Genomic DNA, 17,545 nt, shown 5'->3' with positions numbered 1-17,545 from the left:
GGAATCTAATTGCTCCATGAACAACCTCCAAACGCCACGGGATCGATCACCTTTTCATCGTGTGTCTTGATCGACACCCATAAGTATTATGTGATTCATCTTCATCTCACGACTTGATGATTAGGGTTCCAAGTTTCCAACATAGTCTATATATATATATATATATATATATATATATATATATATATATATATATATATATATATATATCTCATTCTCATTCATAAGATAGAGTTAAATTATGATTTTAGACTCAATTCGCTGCGATAAACATCAATTTTTCTAATTCATATTTTAATTTACATGGATGCTTTTACCCTAAAAAAAATAGAATTTTGGGAATAAATCATCTATTTGATTACCAAATTTTTTTTACATATATATATATATATATATTCTGAGAAATTGGAGTGAGTTTTTATTTAATGACTCAAAGTTTGAGGAAGTCAAAGGGTTTATAGAGAGAGTGGTGTAGCATTTCTGTCTCTACATAGCTTCATCATTAGCACATTGGGAATTGTAGACCAATTGTAATTATGTCTCGGTGTTAACACAATTGGGAACTCCATTGGAGGTTGATTGAATTATTAGAATACTTTGCACATCTATCTATTTAAGATTTTTCACATATGTTTCCTTTAATGTGAAAAAATAATATAATATATTTTTTATTAATAAAAATATTTAGTCTCAAATTAGTTGAGGAGCAAAAATAAAAATCTTAACTCATATATATATATATTTTTATCCCAAAGGATAAAAATATGATAATAATATATTTAATATATAGAAAGATGCATAAATACCCAATATCTTTAATAGTTTTATATTTATAATAATTTTAAAGTATACTAAATGTCGTATAGAGTTTTAATTAATAGGCAAACCAAAATTACATGCGACAATATTCTTTATTAAATTTAGAGTGGTAAATGCGAGAATCACTTAATTTTGGCTAATAAATGCCGATTTAATCAAGCAAAAGTAAATTTTTTTAGAAAAGAAAAGAGTTAAAAATTGACGAAAGAAAATAATCTAAAGATATAATAATATAATTATATTAAGATAAGAAATATGTAAATTTTTTTATCTTATTAATTTAATCAACATATCTATTTTTTAATTCATAAAAAATTGCACTAAAAATATTAAAATCCAATTTAAACAGATTGAAAGAGACTCAAATGTTTGAGATCCGTACACATATGCCTTAGTCACGGACAGTATGTACTCGCGACGAACAACGTCGAGTCGAATCCAATGCAACACTGGGCTTCACTGCCTTCCCTCTCTCTCTCTCTCTCTCTCTCTCTCTCTCTCTCTCGTGTTCTTACTTTAATGTCCGATCACTGGCAACGCGTTGAGCAATTAATGTTCTCTCCATTTCCCATCCCTGTCTGCTCTGTTTTCGCTGTGTCATTTTGCTTGTAGCGTTTCTTTTTCTTGCCCTTTCGCGTACACACACACACGCGCTCTTATTCCTGAAGGATTCTAGAGCGGAAACCCCGAAAAGGAGAAAAAGAGAGAGAAAAATCTACCTTTTTATCGGGTTTTCCCTTTGTCTTGAGCATCTTTGGGTACTTGCAGCTGTTTCGAGGAATGAGAAAGGGAAGGCGAGTGATTGATTTGGATAGGCCTTGAAAGCTCTGGTCTTTGGAGGAAAGAAGGGTTTTTGATCGGCGTAGGGAGAGATGGACACCGGGCGCCGCCTTGTAGCCGGTTCGCGTAACCGCAACGAGTTCGTGGTCATCAATGCTGATGATTTTGAGCGGGTGAGTGCGATAAATATGTCGTCTTTCTATCCGGGTGTCCGTTCCTTTCTCGATTCCTGGGTGATCGTTGATGGTGCTTCCCATCCCGAGTTCTGAAACGTGCGCTGGTGCTTGCCTTTCGGTGGAAGTAATGGAAAAAAGATGACAAGCGATTTTGCGTTGAGCTTTTCATCAAAAGTCTCATCTTTTTGTTGGATGTCTAAAGTTTTGAGGGTTTTCATTTGATTAGTATCGCTATGTTCAGGCATTCTTCGGCTCCCTCTTTTTCCTTGATCTCGCACTTCACACGGATGGATAAAAGCTCTTGGTCTCTGGGATTCTTTTAGACGCATTTCGTTTTCTGCTGCTCTTGACTTCTCTTCAGCTATTTTCCTCTTCGGTACTAGTGATAACGAGTGCAGTTATGAAGTATTTTCTTTTACGCACTCATGGTTCTTGTCATCTTTCCTTAGTTCAGGAACAAGATTTCCTGATACTTATAATCTATAATTTTAACTTCACATACGCTATTTTCGATTTTGTTGGCTGTCGGAGAAATAAAAATTTAACATTTTGATGTTGCGATTTTTCATCTTCGTTTGTACAACATGGTTTTCTCCAATCATATTTCATGGTACCATTGGGTTTCTGCAGCCCAAATTGGCCCAAGTTTCCAGTAGGCAGATCTGCCAGATTTGTGGAGACGATATCGAAGTACTGGTCGAAGAGGAATTCTTCGTTGCCTGCAATGAATGCGCTTTCCCTGTATGTAGGACTTGCTACGAGTATGAGAGGAGGGAGGGGACTCAGACCTGCCCACAGTGCAAGACCCGGTACAAGCGCCGCAAAGGTTCGCCATCCTTGGACTTGTTGGTGTGTGCTTGGTATCGGTACCTTGTCCTAACGATGAAGTTTTGCAGGTAGTCCTAGGGTAGAGGGTGATGAGGAAGAAGATGGTGATGATGATCTGGAGAAGGAATTTAATTTTGGCAATTTTGACTCGAAGGAGACGCTGAACGATCCTCTGACAAATCTTGAACGACCGTGTGGTGTAGGACAGAGATCTCTCAGTGGGCTAAGCACTTCTAACCCCATTGTGCAAAGTAATGGCACCAATATCCTACTTCTGACTGATGGTGAAGAGGTAGAGTGATTGATTACATGCAGGAAGAGAAATCTTTTAAATTGCTTTATGTCGGCTCATGATCATGAATTTATTAGGTCGATGAAATTTCTCCTGATCACCATGCTCTCATAGTCCTCCCATATCTAGGATTTAGAGGACAAATTATTCCCAGTAATGCTACACAAACATCTGCCTCTAGTAAGTGGATTGTTCTAGCTTTGTAACTCTTTGTATTGTTGCTAGCACTATAGTCAGTAGTGTTCTTGGCCTTGTCTCCTTTTTACCGAGTCTAGGGAGTAATGCTTGATGTACTTTTTCAGCACAACATAGAGCTATCAATCCCAACAAAGACATATCAGTATATGGCTATGGAACTGTTGCTTGGAAGGATAGAATTGATGAGTGGAAGAGAAAGCAATTAAACAAGTGTCAGCACCTTCAGCATGAAGGGTGGGATGGTAATGGCTTTGATGGATACGGGCAAGAAAACGATGAATTACCTATGTATGTTAACATCTTTCCTCTCTCTCTCTCTCTCTCTCTCTCTCTCTCTCTCTCTCTCTCTCCTCTCTTTCTCTTTTACATTGTAAAATTTGTAATATATGTTTGTTACTCTATTCTTGAACTAGTATATCCACATATCACTTTTGTTTTTTCCATTATTTCTGAAGTTTTGATGTTATAACTTTAGCTCTTTATCTTTTGGTTTTGATTGAGAATCGTTCATTGTCCTCAGCCAACTGGGGTCAAGATTGCAAATGGAAGCTTTTGACTTCATACTGTATTCGATACTTTTAACTAATGCACGACTTTGATAGTTATAGGTTATTGTTTTATGTGCAACCCTGCATAAGAGATTCTTTGAAGTTTGAACTGCAAGTCTTAAATTTTGGTGGCTTTTGAATTTACTTAGCTTGAGCTGTTTTTCAGTATTGAAGCATCCTTTCAGTAAATATTTGTTCAAAGGTTCAGATTGACTAGCTTTCCTGACAATATATAAATTAAAGATATGAAGCTTGCACGATTTTGTGTCATTCATTAATTATAATCTATGCCTCAAAAATGAGTCAGCACCATGTTATCGACATTAAATGTTGCTCCTGTACTGGTAAGCCTGCTTGGTCATATAGTCCATGCAGAAAAAAAAGGGCAAAAAAAGAGATACATTAGAAGGAAAAATTGCATCTAGATTACCTTTTTTTATATAAAAAAACTTGGTTTCTGCTTTTTCCTTAGAGTACAAGTATATGCTTTGATAAAGTAACAATCACTTACACTGGTTAAGTGAATGTGCAGTTTATGTTATCATTGCTTGGTGGAGGGCCTCCACTTACAATTGCACATTCATTTAACCAATATAAGTGATTTGTCTAGTGCACTCACAAAAGAGAATAGTGCACTAGACAGCCTTCTTTTTTGTGTTCAGTTTTTTAGTCCACATGGTAAAACTAAAATTTATCCATCTTTAAGCTATTTCATTTACGATCATCAAGAAATTACCTTTCAAATGATTGAATGTTGCCTTTTCTTTTCATTAATTGTACTCTCTTCCATTTTCTAGCAGTTATGCATCTGTTTAAATTGTCACTCTTCATTTCCAAACTTCTGATGTAGGTCTGATGAGAGCAGGCAACCATTGTCGAGAAAGCTACCCATTGCTTCCAGTAAGATAAGCCCTTACAGGATAATAATTTTGTTGAGGCTCATCATTCTTGGTTTCTTCTTCCATTATAGACTTCTGAACCCAGTTCTGGATGCCTATGGATTGTGGCTGACATCTGTTATATGTGAAATCTGGTTTGCCATTTCATGGATTTTGGATCAATTTCCAAAATGGTATCCTATAGAACGAGAGACCTACTTGGATCGTCTATCATTGAGGTAATCAAACTTTCTAAGAATGTTGTATAACTTAATTAGTTTTTGTTACCTGACTGATGAATAATTTGTTCCCAGGTATGAGAAAGAAGGGAAACCATCTGAGTTAGCAGATGTTGATATCTTTGTTAGCACTGTTGATCCTATGAAAGAACCTCCACTTATCACTGCAAATACAGTTTTATCTATACTTGCAGTGGATTATCCTGTTGCTAAAGTTTCATGTTATGTATCTGATGATGGTGCTGCAATGCTTACATTTGAAGCACTTTCAGAAACCTCTGAATTTGCCAAAAAGTGGGTTCCATTTTGCAAAAAGTTCAACATTGAACCTCGTGCTCCTGAATGGTACTTTGCTCAGAAAATTGACTATTTGAAGGACAAATTTCATCCAGATTTTGTGAGGGAACGACGTGCTATAAAGGTTTACTCATCTTTGAAATCCTTTTTTGTTATTTTGGTAATTCCATATTTAAAATTTGATTTCTACAGTCCTGCTTTAGCCAACTTTATGCCTCATAAAGTTCCCACTGTCATTTTTTGTTTACATGGTTTTATCGTGATATGGTAGTCATTGTCAATAATGAGTTTAATCCTTAGGACCCTGAAACGCCTAATGCAATTTAATCCGGTATTTTGTATCTTGCAGAGAGAATATGAGGAGTTTAAGGTTCGTATTAATGCATTAGTTTCCATGGCACAAAAGGTTCCTGAAGAAGGCTGGACAATGCAGGATGGAACTCCATGGCCTGGAAACAATGTCCGAGACCATCCAGGAATGATTCAGGTGTCCGCCATACTATTAACAATTCCTAGTAACTGTAACTGCTTCTTCTTTATACTATTCAAATCGACCTCATTTTATTTTCATGGGGTTCCATGAAATGATGCATAAAGATCTGATATATTCTAAGACCAAATTTTGTTGCTGATTAATACTTTGCATCTAGATTCTTACATGAAGCTAAACATCTATCTCTGCATGTTTCTCAAATTTTAAACGCAACTTAGCTGTTTATTTTTGAGTGAACTAGACTCAGTCCTTTAGTTCAGCCATCCTTTAGGCTGTATGCAAAATGTAAAATTATGTTTGCATTTGTTACAAACAAGGTGCTAAAAGCATAGGAAACTTGTTTATTTCTAATTGTATTTCCTTTTATTTTTCATTTGATGCAGTTTCTAAATATAAATTTGCAACCACATTAGAAATTGCTAATCTTGTATGCTCTTTAGGTCTTTTTGGGTCATGATGGCATGCTTGATGAGGAAGGAAACAATTTACCACGTCTAGTATATGTTTCTCGAGAGAAAAGACCAGGATACAATCACCACAAAAAAGCTGGTGCCATGAATGCTCTGGTAATTTTCCTTCATGAAAATCTATGATTTTGTTCTATGTTCAATGGATGATAGAGTTTCTCACCTATTCCATTTGATGTTGATAACTAGATTTTATGTCAATAACTAGTTGAATTGATTCCAGGTGCGTGTTTCAGCAGTTATCTCCAATGCTCCTTACATCTTGAATGTGGATTGTGATCACTATATTAACAATAGCAAAGCCCTTAGAGAAGCTATGTGTTTCTTGATGGATCCCATCTCAGGAAAGAAAGTTTGTTATGTTCAATTCCCACAGAGATTTGATGGAATTGATCGGCATGATCGATATTCAAATCGCAATGTTGTTTTCTTTGACGTATGTAAAATGGTGGTGCTTTTCTTTGGTGTTGACTATATTATTATTTTTAGCATTCATATAGGTTTCATATGACCAAGTGACTTTGTCATTTTCAAACAGATCAATATGAAAGGTCTTGATGGGATCCAGGGACCAATTTATGTTGGTACTGGATGCGTTTTCAGAAGGCAAGCACTCTATGGATTTGATGCTCCCGTTGAAGAGAAACCTCCAGGAAAAACCTGCAATTGTTGGCCAAAGTGGTGCTTCTTTTGTGGTGGATCTAAAAGAAAAAATAGCAAAAGCAATCATAAGCAGGAGGAGGAGACAAAGAAGAAGAGGGCGAAGCACAGAGAGGCATCCACTCAAGTGCATGCACTCGATATATTTGAAGAACACAGAGGTGAGTATAATATTTGGTTCATCAGGATGTTCTTAACATCGAGCTTATTAATGCTGTGCTACTTGCAGGACAAGAAAGTGAAAACTCTTTCTTGGTGCCTCGGGAAAAGCTTGAGAAGAAGTTTGGCCAATCACCTGTTTTTGTGGCATCCACACTCCAAGAGAATGGCGGGACTGCTAGAGGTGTTGGTTTTGCTTCATGCCTTAGTGAGGCCATGCATGTCATTAGCTGTGGTTATGAAGATAAAACCGACTGGGGAAAAGAGGTAATGCTAAGCTCTCATGAGTGCCAAAGCCTATCATATCATGAGTGCTCACTCCTATCTGATAATTATTATGCCCTATTCAATCTTCATTAGTCTTCATGCTTGTCAGGTTGGCTGGATATATGGATCGGTCACAGAGGATATTCTGACAGGCTTTAAGATGCATTGTCACGGTTGGCGGTCTGTTTACTGCATACCTAAAAGACCAGCATTTAAAGGATCAGCTCCTATCAACCTTTCTGATCGTCTTCATCAAGTCTTAAGATGGGCTCTTGGATCTGTTGAAATTTTTCTTAGCAAGCATTGCCCTATATGGTATGGCTATAGAGGTGGTTTGAAGTGGTTGGAAAGATTTTCCTACATAAACTCGGTTGTCTATCCGTGGACGTCTATTCCTTTGGTTGCTTATTGTACTTTGCCAGCTATTTGTCTCCTCACAGGGAAGTTTATTGTGCCTGAGGTACTCTCTGAATTCCACTTTCTGGAACAGATTTTATTTTTTATTGGACAAAAACTGAACAAATTTGGCTGATTCATCTATAGATTTCTTGACATTTTGTGCTATTGTAGATAAAATCTATGCATGTACCACCTAAGGGACAACGAAGAAGCAACTTTTTCATACAAGCATTTAAACCATAAAAGAGCCACCGTATAAGGACAAGACATAGTTATGGGTTGTGTATCATTAAGACAAAGACTGATACTCAGCTTATTAGTATTCTGATAATTTTCTCTACTTTCAATACAGCAACAAGATGAATAATTTGATGAAAGTTTCTACAGCTGTATGCCATCTTGGAGATGAGGAATAAATTTATTTTGTTTGAGAATATCATCACGACAAGTGAGAAGTGTATCTTTTTTGTAAACGAATAGAAACTTTAACTGATGAGGCAAAAAAAAAAAAAAAGCTCACTTGCTTTCTAATATTCATGAAATTTCAGTTTTGATGGTGACTAACTTTTCGTAACATGTCATGCTGCTTTAGCTATGAATTACACGCGAATGTCAATTTTTCTTCTTGCATTATCGGCTTCAGCATTTTTATTTTGGTTGGATTTTTTTGTATGTTATCCTGAGTTGCACATTTTTGCCATCCCAGAAAATAACTGGAACTCATTTGTATTTGACAGATTAGCAGCTACGCAAGCATAGTCTTCATGGCTCTCTTTGTATCCATAGCTGCAACCAGCATCCTTGAGATGCAATGGGGAGGTGTGAGCATCGATGACTGGTGGAGGAACGAGCAGTTCTGGGTGATTGGTGGTGTTTCATCACACCTCTTTGCACTCTTTCAGGGTCTCCTCAAGGTTCTAGCCGGCGTCGAGACAAACTTCACAGTCACATCCAAAGGAGCAGATGATGGTGAATTTTCGGAGCTTTATCTCTTCAAATGGACCTCATTGCTGATTCCTCCAATGACACTGCTTATTCTCAACATCATTGGTGTCGTAGCTGGAATCTCTAACGCCATTACCAATGGTTATGAATCATGGGGCCCGTTGTTTGGTAAGCTCTTCTTTGCCATTTGGGTCATAATGCATCTGTACCCATTCCTCAAGGGAATCATGGGGAAGCAGGATCGATTGCCGACGATCATCATCGTCTGGTCCATACTTCTCTCATCTATTTGTTCGCTTTTGTGGGTTCGAGTGAACCCATTCATAGGTAAATACGATGGTCCTGTACTAGAAGTCTGTGGCTTAGATTGTAACTGATATTTGCGTGCATTTTTTCGGATGTCTTTGTGCTTGGGATTTGGATGTCGATTTCCATGGTAAGTGATTGATGAGGAAGAATGAGTTTAGAGAACAAAAAAAAAAAAAAAAAAAGGTAAGAAAAGAACAGAAGACAGTTGGTTTGTGTAGATAGAGTCACATTGTTAACTCTAATTTCTACTTCTTTTTTTCATTCTTTTTCAATACTTCATAGTTGTTCAACTGATTGATCTGACGGCATGTAATCCTCAACAAAATATTGTCTAGTTTTTTTGGTGTTCAATTGATTTCTATGGATTGACTACTGTTCATCGAAATGTATGAGTTCTATTGATGCCTCAAGCAAACTTGTGTTTTGTATACTGAGGCTTTCTTCCATTAATCTTCTCCTCTGTCTAAGTTTGTCAAGTGTTTCAAAAGCACGGATTGTGGACCAAAATGTACATAGTAAATATTATTATTATTATATATATATATATGTATATATATATATATACATATATGTATATGTATATATATACATATATACATATATACATATGTATATGTATATGTATATATGTATATGTATATGTATGTATATGTATATGTATGTATATGTATACATAAATATATATATCAAAAGGGCTCTTTTTATACCAGAGAAAATAAAAAAAAAGGGGTTTTCTTGGTGTAAGAGTCATAACTTGATCAATTAAATCATAAAACACAGGTCATGCATCAAATGGTGGAGAATCGTCGATTGCATAGATCTTGTTCGTTGGTTTGGTTAGTTCATTACACTATTAACCGATCGGATCCGCTAGCTATGCGGTTCAAATCCTTAATCGGGACGGATCGGATCCGACCCGTTCCCGGTTCTTCATCTTTGCCCCTCCATCTCGTTGACACCGTCGACGCGCCGTGACGACTCGACCCTTCTTGTTGATGGGTAGGTAAATAGCGCAGCGAAATCTATCCCTCCATCTCGAGATCGAAGCCCTCGTCCCTCCCTTCTCACCCCTCCTGTGATCCGGCGGTTTCGCCGCGGCGGTCGGCGAAGATGTCGCATAGCGACACGATCCCCCTTCACCCCTCCTCCCAGTCCGACATCGACGAGATCGAGAACCTCATCAATGCTGACGTCCACTCCGTCTCCGTACTCCCCGCTCGACCCCCCAGTCCTCCTCGCGTTTCCATTCCCATCTCCCATTCGCCCTCCCCCTTGCCGCCCTACCAAAAGGTGCCTCCCTCCGCCTCCCCGCCCCCGGTCGTGCCCGCTGTACCCGCTGCCGCCGCGGCGCCGGCTGGGAGCTCTCGTATCGGCATCTCCTCGGACGCGTTCGGGTCGCCGCCCGACACGCTTACGGAGCCCGTGTGGGACACGGTGAAGCGGGATCTGGCGCGGATCGTGAGCAACCTGAAGCTGGTGGTGTTCCCGAATCCATATAGAGAGGACCCCGGGAGGGCGCTGAGGGATTGGGATCTCTGGGGTCCCTTCTTCTTCATCGTGTTCCTTGGGCTTACTCTTTCCTGGTCTGCATCGGCCAAGAAGGTATGATCGGATCTAGGTTTCCTACCTTTATCTGATTCAAGTTTAATCAATCATGCTTTCGTTTAGATCTCGTCGATGGTACCAACAATTTTTTGATGCTTACTCCATCTTTGATGTCAGAATTATGGTTGTTGAAAGAAAAAGATGGCATAGTTTTGAAATAAATTATTATCGAATTAGATCGTAAGCGTTGGATTCAGTGTTGATGTTCTTGACTGTAATTGTTTTCCTTCAGAAAAAAAATTTTTTTTTTGAGGGTGGAATGTATGTGTAAGTTGTTCTTTGACATGTTTAATGTGTACCTGTGCTGTATATATAAAAATTAAGGTACACTGAGGGGGATGCCAAAAGATATAGTTGATGTTGCCAAAATACTTAACCTTACATTTAGCTGGTTCTTGTGAGATATTATGATCAAGCTTCTACATGCATCAAGGTTCTTAGCAACATCTAGATTTTTTTTTTTTGAACTATGGTTTTAGAAAGTTCTTAAGCACTATTTATAATGCAAGAAAATCAAAGGTGACAATAATTTTTGGGTTCCAACTGGCCTATCATCATAGACATACATGGAACCAGTTCAGGAAAGCTTCAAGTTCTGGTTGAAAAGAATAAAATTGGAGTTATGAGTGCTATATGGATACGAGTGTTTGATAATTAAAAAATAACATATACAAAAAAGTTTATGTTGCTGAGATAAGGATGCTAAGATGGATGCGTGGAGTTACTAGGTAGAATAGAATACAAAATATTTTTATTTGTGAACAATTAGGTACTGTTTCAATAGAGGATAAGATGAGAGAGAATCGTTTAAGATGATATGAACATGTGCTTATGAGACCTATGGATGCAATAGTTAAAAAAGATGAAATGATTAATAGCAGTGGTATGAGGAGAGGTAGAAGAAGACCTAAAAAGACTTTTCTATAAATTATAAATAATGATTTAAATATTTTAAACTTACCTAAAAATATGACTTTTTATGGATCCCAATGACGACAAAAGATCTATGTAGTTGATCCCAAATAGTTGGGATTTATGAATTTGTTGTTATTGTTGTATTACACCTCTATGAAAGACTTCATGGGTGCTTTATGAGTATTTAGGTGGAGATGTTAAAATTTGTATTCACGATCAGTGAAGTCACCAAGCGCCTAAGCGAGGTGTCGAGCACTCGCTTATTGGGTTGGGTGGGTGACTTGACTCAGGTATGACTCTGGTGCTGGTTTAACTCAGGCCAGGTTGAGCCTAAGTCGAACCAAAACATTCATTTGGTTCAATTCGATTGAACCAAATATTTGTCACCGGAACCACCACTCACGAGTGCCCTAATGCAAAAGTTCTTTCCCTACTACATTTCTCACGGCAGCAGAGTTCCATCGGCAAATTATGGTAGTAGCGACAGCGGCGACATCCTCCTTCAGTGACAATAGTGATGTCTTCCTCTAGCGATAGCGGTGGGTCTTCCTTCGGTGGCGGTGGTGGTGGCTTCTTTCCCTCCTAGGTGTATCTCTCTTTCTCCTCCCTCCTACCTCTGCCTTGTTCATCGCAGCCCTCCTATGGTGTTTTGGGACCGTGGCTCCTTTTGGCACCTAGCACTGTTAACTATACTGTTCACAATAACATATTGTTAACAATGAGCAATTACAAGGAGAAAAAGTGATCTTGGCATTTGGTCCTCACATACCTAAAGATTCTTTAGTTGGGTGGATCTTTTGTGTTCATTCCTTTTGTTCCTACTTATATTTACATCTTTCAAATGGTTTTCTTCTTGCTTGGAGATATTCACAATGATGTTCCTTTCAAGTCTTTGTCCATCTTATTTATTCCTTTAAGATCAAGTTTTTCTTGATGCCTTCACTAATGTTGAAATAAATAAGACCAACTCGTTTTTTCTTATAATTATATACAATCACTTCATATATATATATATATATATATATATATATATATATTCATGACCATATTTTAATAGGTTTATTTATTCTCATCCTGATTTTATCATCATGTTTGTGTGAGGATGTCAGATTACACTTGTATTTTGTTTGTACCTCTATGTGAACTATGATATTGATAGCAGACCATGACAGCATATCTTTTCCATCTGTGAAAACCACTTTACCGTAGTTTGTGGTTTTAGAAATTGTTTATTTGAAAAGGCCAAATGTATCTAGGTATCTATATCTTACTACTAATCATTGTTTTAAGAAGTGGTCATAGTTGTTTGAATTTGCAGTCCATATGCTGTACCTGTGCAGTGCCCATGTTCTGTTTTGGGCTCATTGTGGGCTATTAGCAGTTATTGTTGCTGCTATATTGTGGGCCCTTAACAAGCACGTTCGGCTTGTGTATGATCACTAAAGTGTCTCAACTTGTAATAACCTTGTTATTCATTTATTTTTTATTTCAAATCCATATTAATGATTTATACTTTTTGAATCTTAGCAACATTCCTAAATCCCACTTGTTTTTTACCAGAATCACTTTCTCTTTCTGACGTTGACTGCCCCGCTGCCTCAGTCCTTAACATGATCCTTGCCACCCCTTTCCTCTCCCTCAATTATTTTCCCATATAATGGATGATAATATTTCCCTCTCTCCCTCCCTGAGTACTATATTTTTCAACTTTTGATGACAATATTTTCGATCGTGGATGATAATGTCATGCTTTGATACTGGTATTTTTGATTTTTTATGGCTAGTGAACAATCATGTTATATATTGATGATAATGTACATCATCACCATCTATCCAAAACATGAATCATTTTGTGCCTGGATTTCTTGTGTAGTAAAGGGGAATAATGTACCGTTGCTTTGAAAAAAGATGATATAAACTGATTACTATTGGAAAAGAGAGTCATATTTTCCAAAATTAGAGATGTTTGGGGCTGAACTTATACTGCTACATCTTAGAATTCCTTTAGAGTTAGAAGTCCCTTTTCGACTTAATGATTTAGAAAGGGCCAACAAGCACTTTCTAAGTGAGAAGACGTAATTAACCAGTGATTTAAAAAGCGCTAGGCATCAAAAGGTACCAAGGTCCTAAAATGCTCGAGGCGCTATGCCCTATTTGGCCTGATTGGGCAGCAATCAACTTTTACTGAGAAATAGTGTAGGGTTGGGTTATAATTTTTAAAAACCGACTGGGTCCAAGGTGGGGACTTTATCACTTATCTCCACTCCAAGGGCAGTCTTCACCAGTCTGGTCAATGGAAAAACCACTCATGGCAATTTCCGATCACTAATTTCCCTATTATTTTTCAACTATAAGTAATGTATGTGCCAATGATATTATATGTACTCCCACAATTTACATTGGATGGCCCAGGTAAGAATTAATATCATCGGTTTTTGTCAAGGGCCAGGGATGTTATTGTATTTACTAATTCAGATGGGGATGGGTGGGGATGAGGCCTTTGAGTGACAGGGAAGTGACAGTTTGAGTAAAAACCATCTCCACCCTGGCTTCATGGCATCCCTAATGCCTTGCGATTCTTGTATATTGCAACCTTAATAGTTTTTGTTTGAGCTTCATTAGTGTTTTCTCAAGGGAATAGAATAGTGACCTTATAATAGTAAAAAGAAAGGTGCATTTGGGATTTAGAAACTATTGAATGAAAAGGAGTTTCTTGTCCTAAATTTGCATAGGTGTAGATCTTGGAGGAGCATAGAGGGAAACTAGGGTTTTTGGCAAAACCTTTTGTTTCTCTCTAAGTTTCAGGTAAGAAGAGATAAGCTGATTGTGATTGCAGTTGCTGATAAAAGAAGAAAAATGGTATTTAGATTAAATTTTTGAGAAAAAAATGTGCAACTGATTTGTAGATTTATCTTACAAGATTTCATGAAGTAGTTGATATAATTTTAGAGGGAACTATGCAGAACAATCCAACATAACTAGAAGTTTCCACTTGCCACCTCTATATTTTCAGCTTTTCCCAAGTTTGAGTGATTGTGACATGTGGGTGTCTTCAAGGATGAACTCTGTGGCTTCTAAGTTTTTTTATTTAATTTTAAAAGGTATATACGATTTTATTTTATAAGTTTCTGAAATATATCTCTTCAGTTGGTTGAGCTGCTTTAGCATGATTATCTTTAAAAGTAGCAACAAATGACTACTGATATGAAACCCACTCCAATAGTGGATTTGGTCTTTTTTGCTTGCTATTGTGAGTAGCTAGCCACACAGAGAGATTATCCTTGCTTTCTACATCTTTTTGTTCCTGTTCAACGTTGTTATACCTTTCTGATGAAACTGATTTTCTGTGGGGAATTGACCTTATGTTTTCTTCCTTCCCTCTATCCACATATACTTACCATAACCAAACTGGACTCAGACCGACCCAAGCCTTGGGCAATTGGATGCTGGTTGGACCGGTGGGTTAAAAGATTGGACTGCAAGTTTAATAATAATAATAATAATAATAATAATAATAATAATAATAATAATAATAATATGTATATATATGTGTGCAATTAAATACTATATTAGTTATGTTTTATTTTATCTAGTATATAATATATTTGAGAAAAGACAGTTATATCTTTTTCTTCCCTCTTCTCTGTCAACAGATATTGAATGAGGAGAATTTTCTTCATATTCCTCTCTTCTTAATTCTTTTTTTTTTTCATTTTTTTCTCTCTTTCCTCAGCAACACCTTCCTCATGTCCCACATCAGTTATGCTGAGGGCCGAGGTGATATTGTCATCTACTTCAATTGATCCAACATTCACTGCTTGGATCATCTCCTTTGCTTCTCAAGGCTGGACCAGTACTCGGTGCTGGTATTGGCTGAAGAGGCGCATGCCATATGGCAGCCTAAATGGTGTGCTATTCACTATTCAGGTGAGATCACAATAAGGCTGGAAAAGGAAGATGTGAGAAAAAAAGGCCCTAGAATCGATTGTAAACTGTGTTAGTTCTGTTGGAGCCGGCAACCTCATTTGGGATGTGTTATAAAACAGGTTGGGTAATCAAGTTTTGTTAGTCTAACAACATAAAAGCTAAATTGAATTAGGCAACAGTCTGATTTTTGTTTTGTTTTTTCTTTTATAACAGCTGATTCTGTCTAGTTCTGTTGATAGATTCACATTCTCTATTTGTGTTTGATTGTTTCTGTAAAAGTAAGTGAGAAATCAAAAGAGGATAGAAGCTCTCTCTCTTTAGTCCAGTTTTCTCTATGTATTTCCTTGGACTGGAAATAGTGCATTCTGGATGCAGAGGCTTAATCATTGTCCCATGGATGAGCAATTATAATAGTTTTCCACAATTTCTCTTTTGTGCATTATTAAATGGCTGCCTTTTTTATGTACGACGCACTTATGTCTGTTGTTATTGTTTTTATTCTCACAGTCCGAAGTATTTGCTGTTGCATTTGCAATCCTTGCTGCTGGTGCTATTATCCTGACATTGAATGTTCTACTTCTGGTAAGCAGCTGATGTGGGTCATGTTCTATTTTGCTTTATGGTGGCTTATTTTTCATGGGACATTTTTAATTAGTGTTTTTTCTTTATTGGAATAGGGTGGACACATCATCTTCTTTCAAAGTCTCAGTCTTCTTGGCTATTGCCTTTTCCCCCTGGCAATAGGAGCTCTAATTTGCATGCTAGAAGGTAATGTTATAATCAAGATAGTTGTGGTCTCCATAACATTGGCATGGAGCTGTTGGGCAGCTTATCCCTTCATGAGTGCAGCTGTCAATCCAAGAAGAAAAGCCTTAGCCCTGTATCCTGTATTCCTCATGTACATATCTGTTGCGTTCTTTATTATCGCCATAGATTAAGACATCAATATATCTGGTGTGTTTTGTTAAGTCTCTATGCCATAAACCCGTTCTTCCGCCCAACCAACCGGACATACAATTATAGACAGACATTTCCAAGCTATTGCTCCTCTGTGGGCAGTGTTATTAGCTTTATTTGTGGTTATTGAGACTCAGAGTCCTCTTTGATTGAGGTGTAGAATGGTTTATGTTTACTCATGTGGAATACTTGGATATATGCCACAAGTTACCTTCAGAATGTAAAGCTATAATATTTTATTTTGCATACTTAGCAAGAGAAGCTTAAAATTTTTCCTTCTTGTCTTTTGATTTATTACCTGGATAGATTGCTTTCTAGATAATATTGAAAACTTTGAATTATTTGGAACAGAAATGTTTCTGGTTACATTGTTGTCTGACTTCTTTTTTTCTCAGAAGAGTATGTTGGCTTATGTCTATTGTTCCTTTGTAATCTATCATCAATTACTTCACTGTTCATGGGTCATCTTATTTTCTGCATAAGTTGATAGAGAAGCAGGAGGTGATGATGAAATGGGCCTCGACCACTACTGGAAAGTGATCTCTTTGCTGGATTGACCACCATGGTTGACTCGGCGAAAGCTAGTCAAACTTAATGGATCGACTGATGGAGGCAAAGAAATCTTGCATCATAATCTGTCAGCCAATAACAATTGCGTTCGTGATGCCATTGCAGAAACAGATTGCAAGGTTGTTTTGCTGTTCAGAGTATGGTTGTGGATTCAACGAGGAAAGCGAGAGACATTTCTTGGTCATGCGCGTGGTGAGGCCGAGGCCAAAACAAGTACCACTACTGACGTGGCATCATGCTACTGGAAGTTAAAACAAGCTCTTCAGTGAAAAAGGTACAATGATTCCGGATGAAGTCCACCGTGTGACTTGAGTCCATCTTCCTCCTTTCCACGCCTCGGTTTCTCTGACTTCACACGCGGTCCTCCAAGTGAATCCCTCCTCTATTTATGCCCCTCGGACATCACCCCACAGTCGCAGCCTCTGCTCTCTCAGTCCTCTTTCTTCGTCCATACTGACATAGATGTCTGTGAGACTGGAGGAAGGCATGACAGAGCCTGATATCGAGGCAGCACAGCAGCTGGTGCAGCTCAGCAGCGGGGAGGAAGAAGACAGTGAAGAGTCGACATGCTGCAAGAAGAAAGAGGAGGAGGAAGGGATGAAACAAGCTCTGATATTAATGACAGGAAGACGAAGAGACGAGTGCGACCAAGAGGAAGAGAGCAAGGAGGACCGGCCGAGGAAAAGGCAGCGGTTCCAGTCAGTAGTGACGATATATAAGCTGACCCAACCCATAACCTATGATCGCCATGGTTTCTAGCGAGAATGCAAGAGAAGTGGAAGAGGTAAACCGGTGGGAGGAGGAGGAGGTCACGTTG

The 17,545-nt window shown here is 37.9% G+C and overlaps 2 protein-coding genes across 2 annotated transcripts; both read left to right on the top strand.

The window, feature by feature from the left end:
• Positions 1-1,272: 1,272 nt before the first annotated feature.
• LOC135620272 (cellulose synthase A catalytic subunit 5 [UDP-forming]-like) lies at positions 1,273-9,028 on the top strand. The gene is made up of 14 exons (XM_065123101.1): positions 1,273-1,772; positions 2,406-2,601; positions 2,672-2,895; positions 2,973-3,075; positions 3,198-3,381; positions 4,492-4,758; positions 4,834-5,179; positions 5,405-5,542; positions 5,989-6,114; positions 6,239-6,451; positions 6,554-6,836; positions 6,905-7,101; positions 7,211-7,561; positions 8,238-9,028. Exons 1-14 carry the CDS (start codon positions 1,692-1,694, stop codon positions 8,820-8,822), a joined length of 3,294 nt encoding a protein of 1,097 aa, XP_064979173.1. The 5' UTR covers positions 1,273-1,691; the 3' UTR covers positions 8,823-9,028.
• Positions 9,029-9,709: 681 nt separating this feature from the next.
• Positions 9,710-16,438, top strand: LOC103995668 (protein YIP4b). Its single transcript, XM_009416317.3, has 3 exons — positions 9,710-10,356; positions 15,709-15,783; positions 15,879-16,438. Exons 1-3 carry the CDS (start codon positions 9,865-9,867, stop codon positions 16,137-16,139), a joined length of 828 nt encoding a protein of 275 aa, XP_009414592.2. The 5' UTR covers positions 9,710-9,864; the 3' UTR covers positions 16,140-16,438.
• Positions 16,439-17,545: the final 1,107 nt, after the last annotated feature.

Source organism: Musa acuminata, chromosome BXJ2-8 (genome assembly GCF_036884655.1).
Source record: "Musa acuminata AAA Group cultivar baxijiao chromosome BXJ2-8, Cavendish_Baxijiao_AAA, whole genome shotgun sequence".
In the NCBI taxonomy this organism is placed as follows: Eukaryota; Viridiplantae; Streptophyta; class Magnoliopsida; order Zingiberales; family Musaceae; genus Musa; species Musa acuminata.
The sequence above is the reverse complement of the archived record's forward strand: the minus strand, read 5'-3'. Positions and strand labels throughout refer to the sequence as shown.

Bases quoted from the DNA above. Each gene is read 5' to 3' on its own strand.
- LOC135620272 (XM_065123101.1), top strand. From the start codon at position 1,692: ATGGACACCGGGCGCCGCCTTGTAGCCGGTTCGCGTAACCGCAACGAG. The intron at 3,076-3,197 runs GTAAGTGGATTG...GTACTTTTTCAG, and splicing joins TACACAAACATCTGCCTCTA to CACAACATAGAGCTATCAAT. The intron at 4,759-4,833 runs GTAATCAAACTT...ATTTGTTCCCAG, and splicing joins TTGGATCGTCTATCATTGAG to GTATGAGAAAGAAGGGAAAC.
- LOC103995668 (XM_009416317.3), top strand. From the start codon at position 9,865: ATGTCGCATAGCGACACGATCCCCCTTCACCCCTCCTCCCAGTCCGAC. The intron at 10,357-15,708 runs GTATGATCGGAT...TTATTCTCACAG, and splicing joins GGTCTGCATCGGCCAAGAAG to TCCGAAGTATTTGCTGTTGC. The intron at 15,784-15,878 runs GTAAGCAGCTGA...TTATTGGAATAG, and splicing joins CATTGAATGTTCTACTTCTG to GGTGGACACATCATCTTCTT.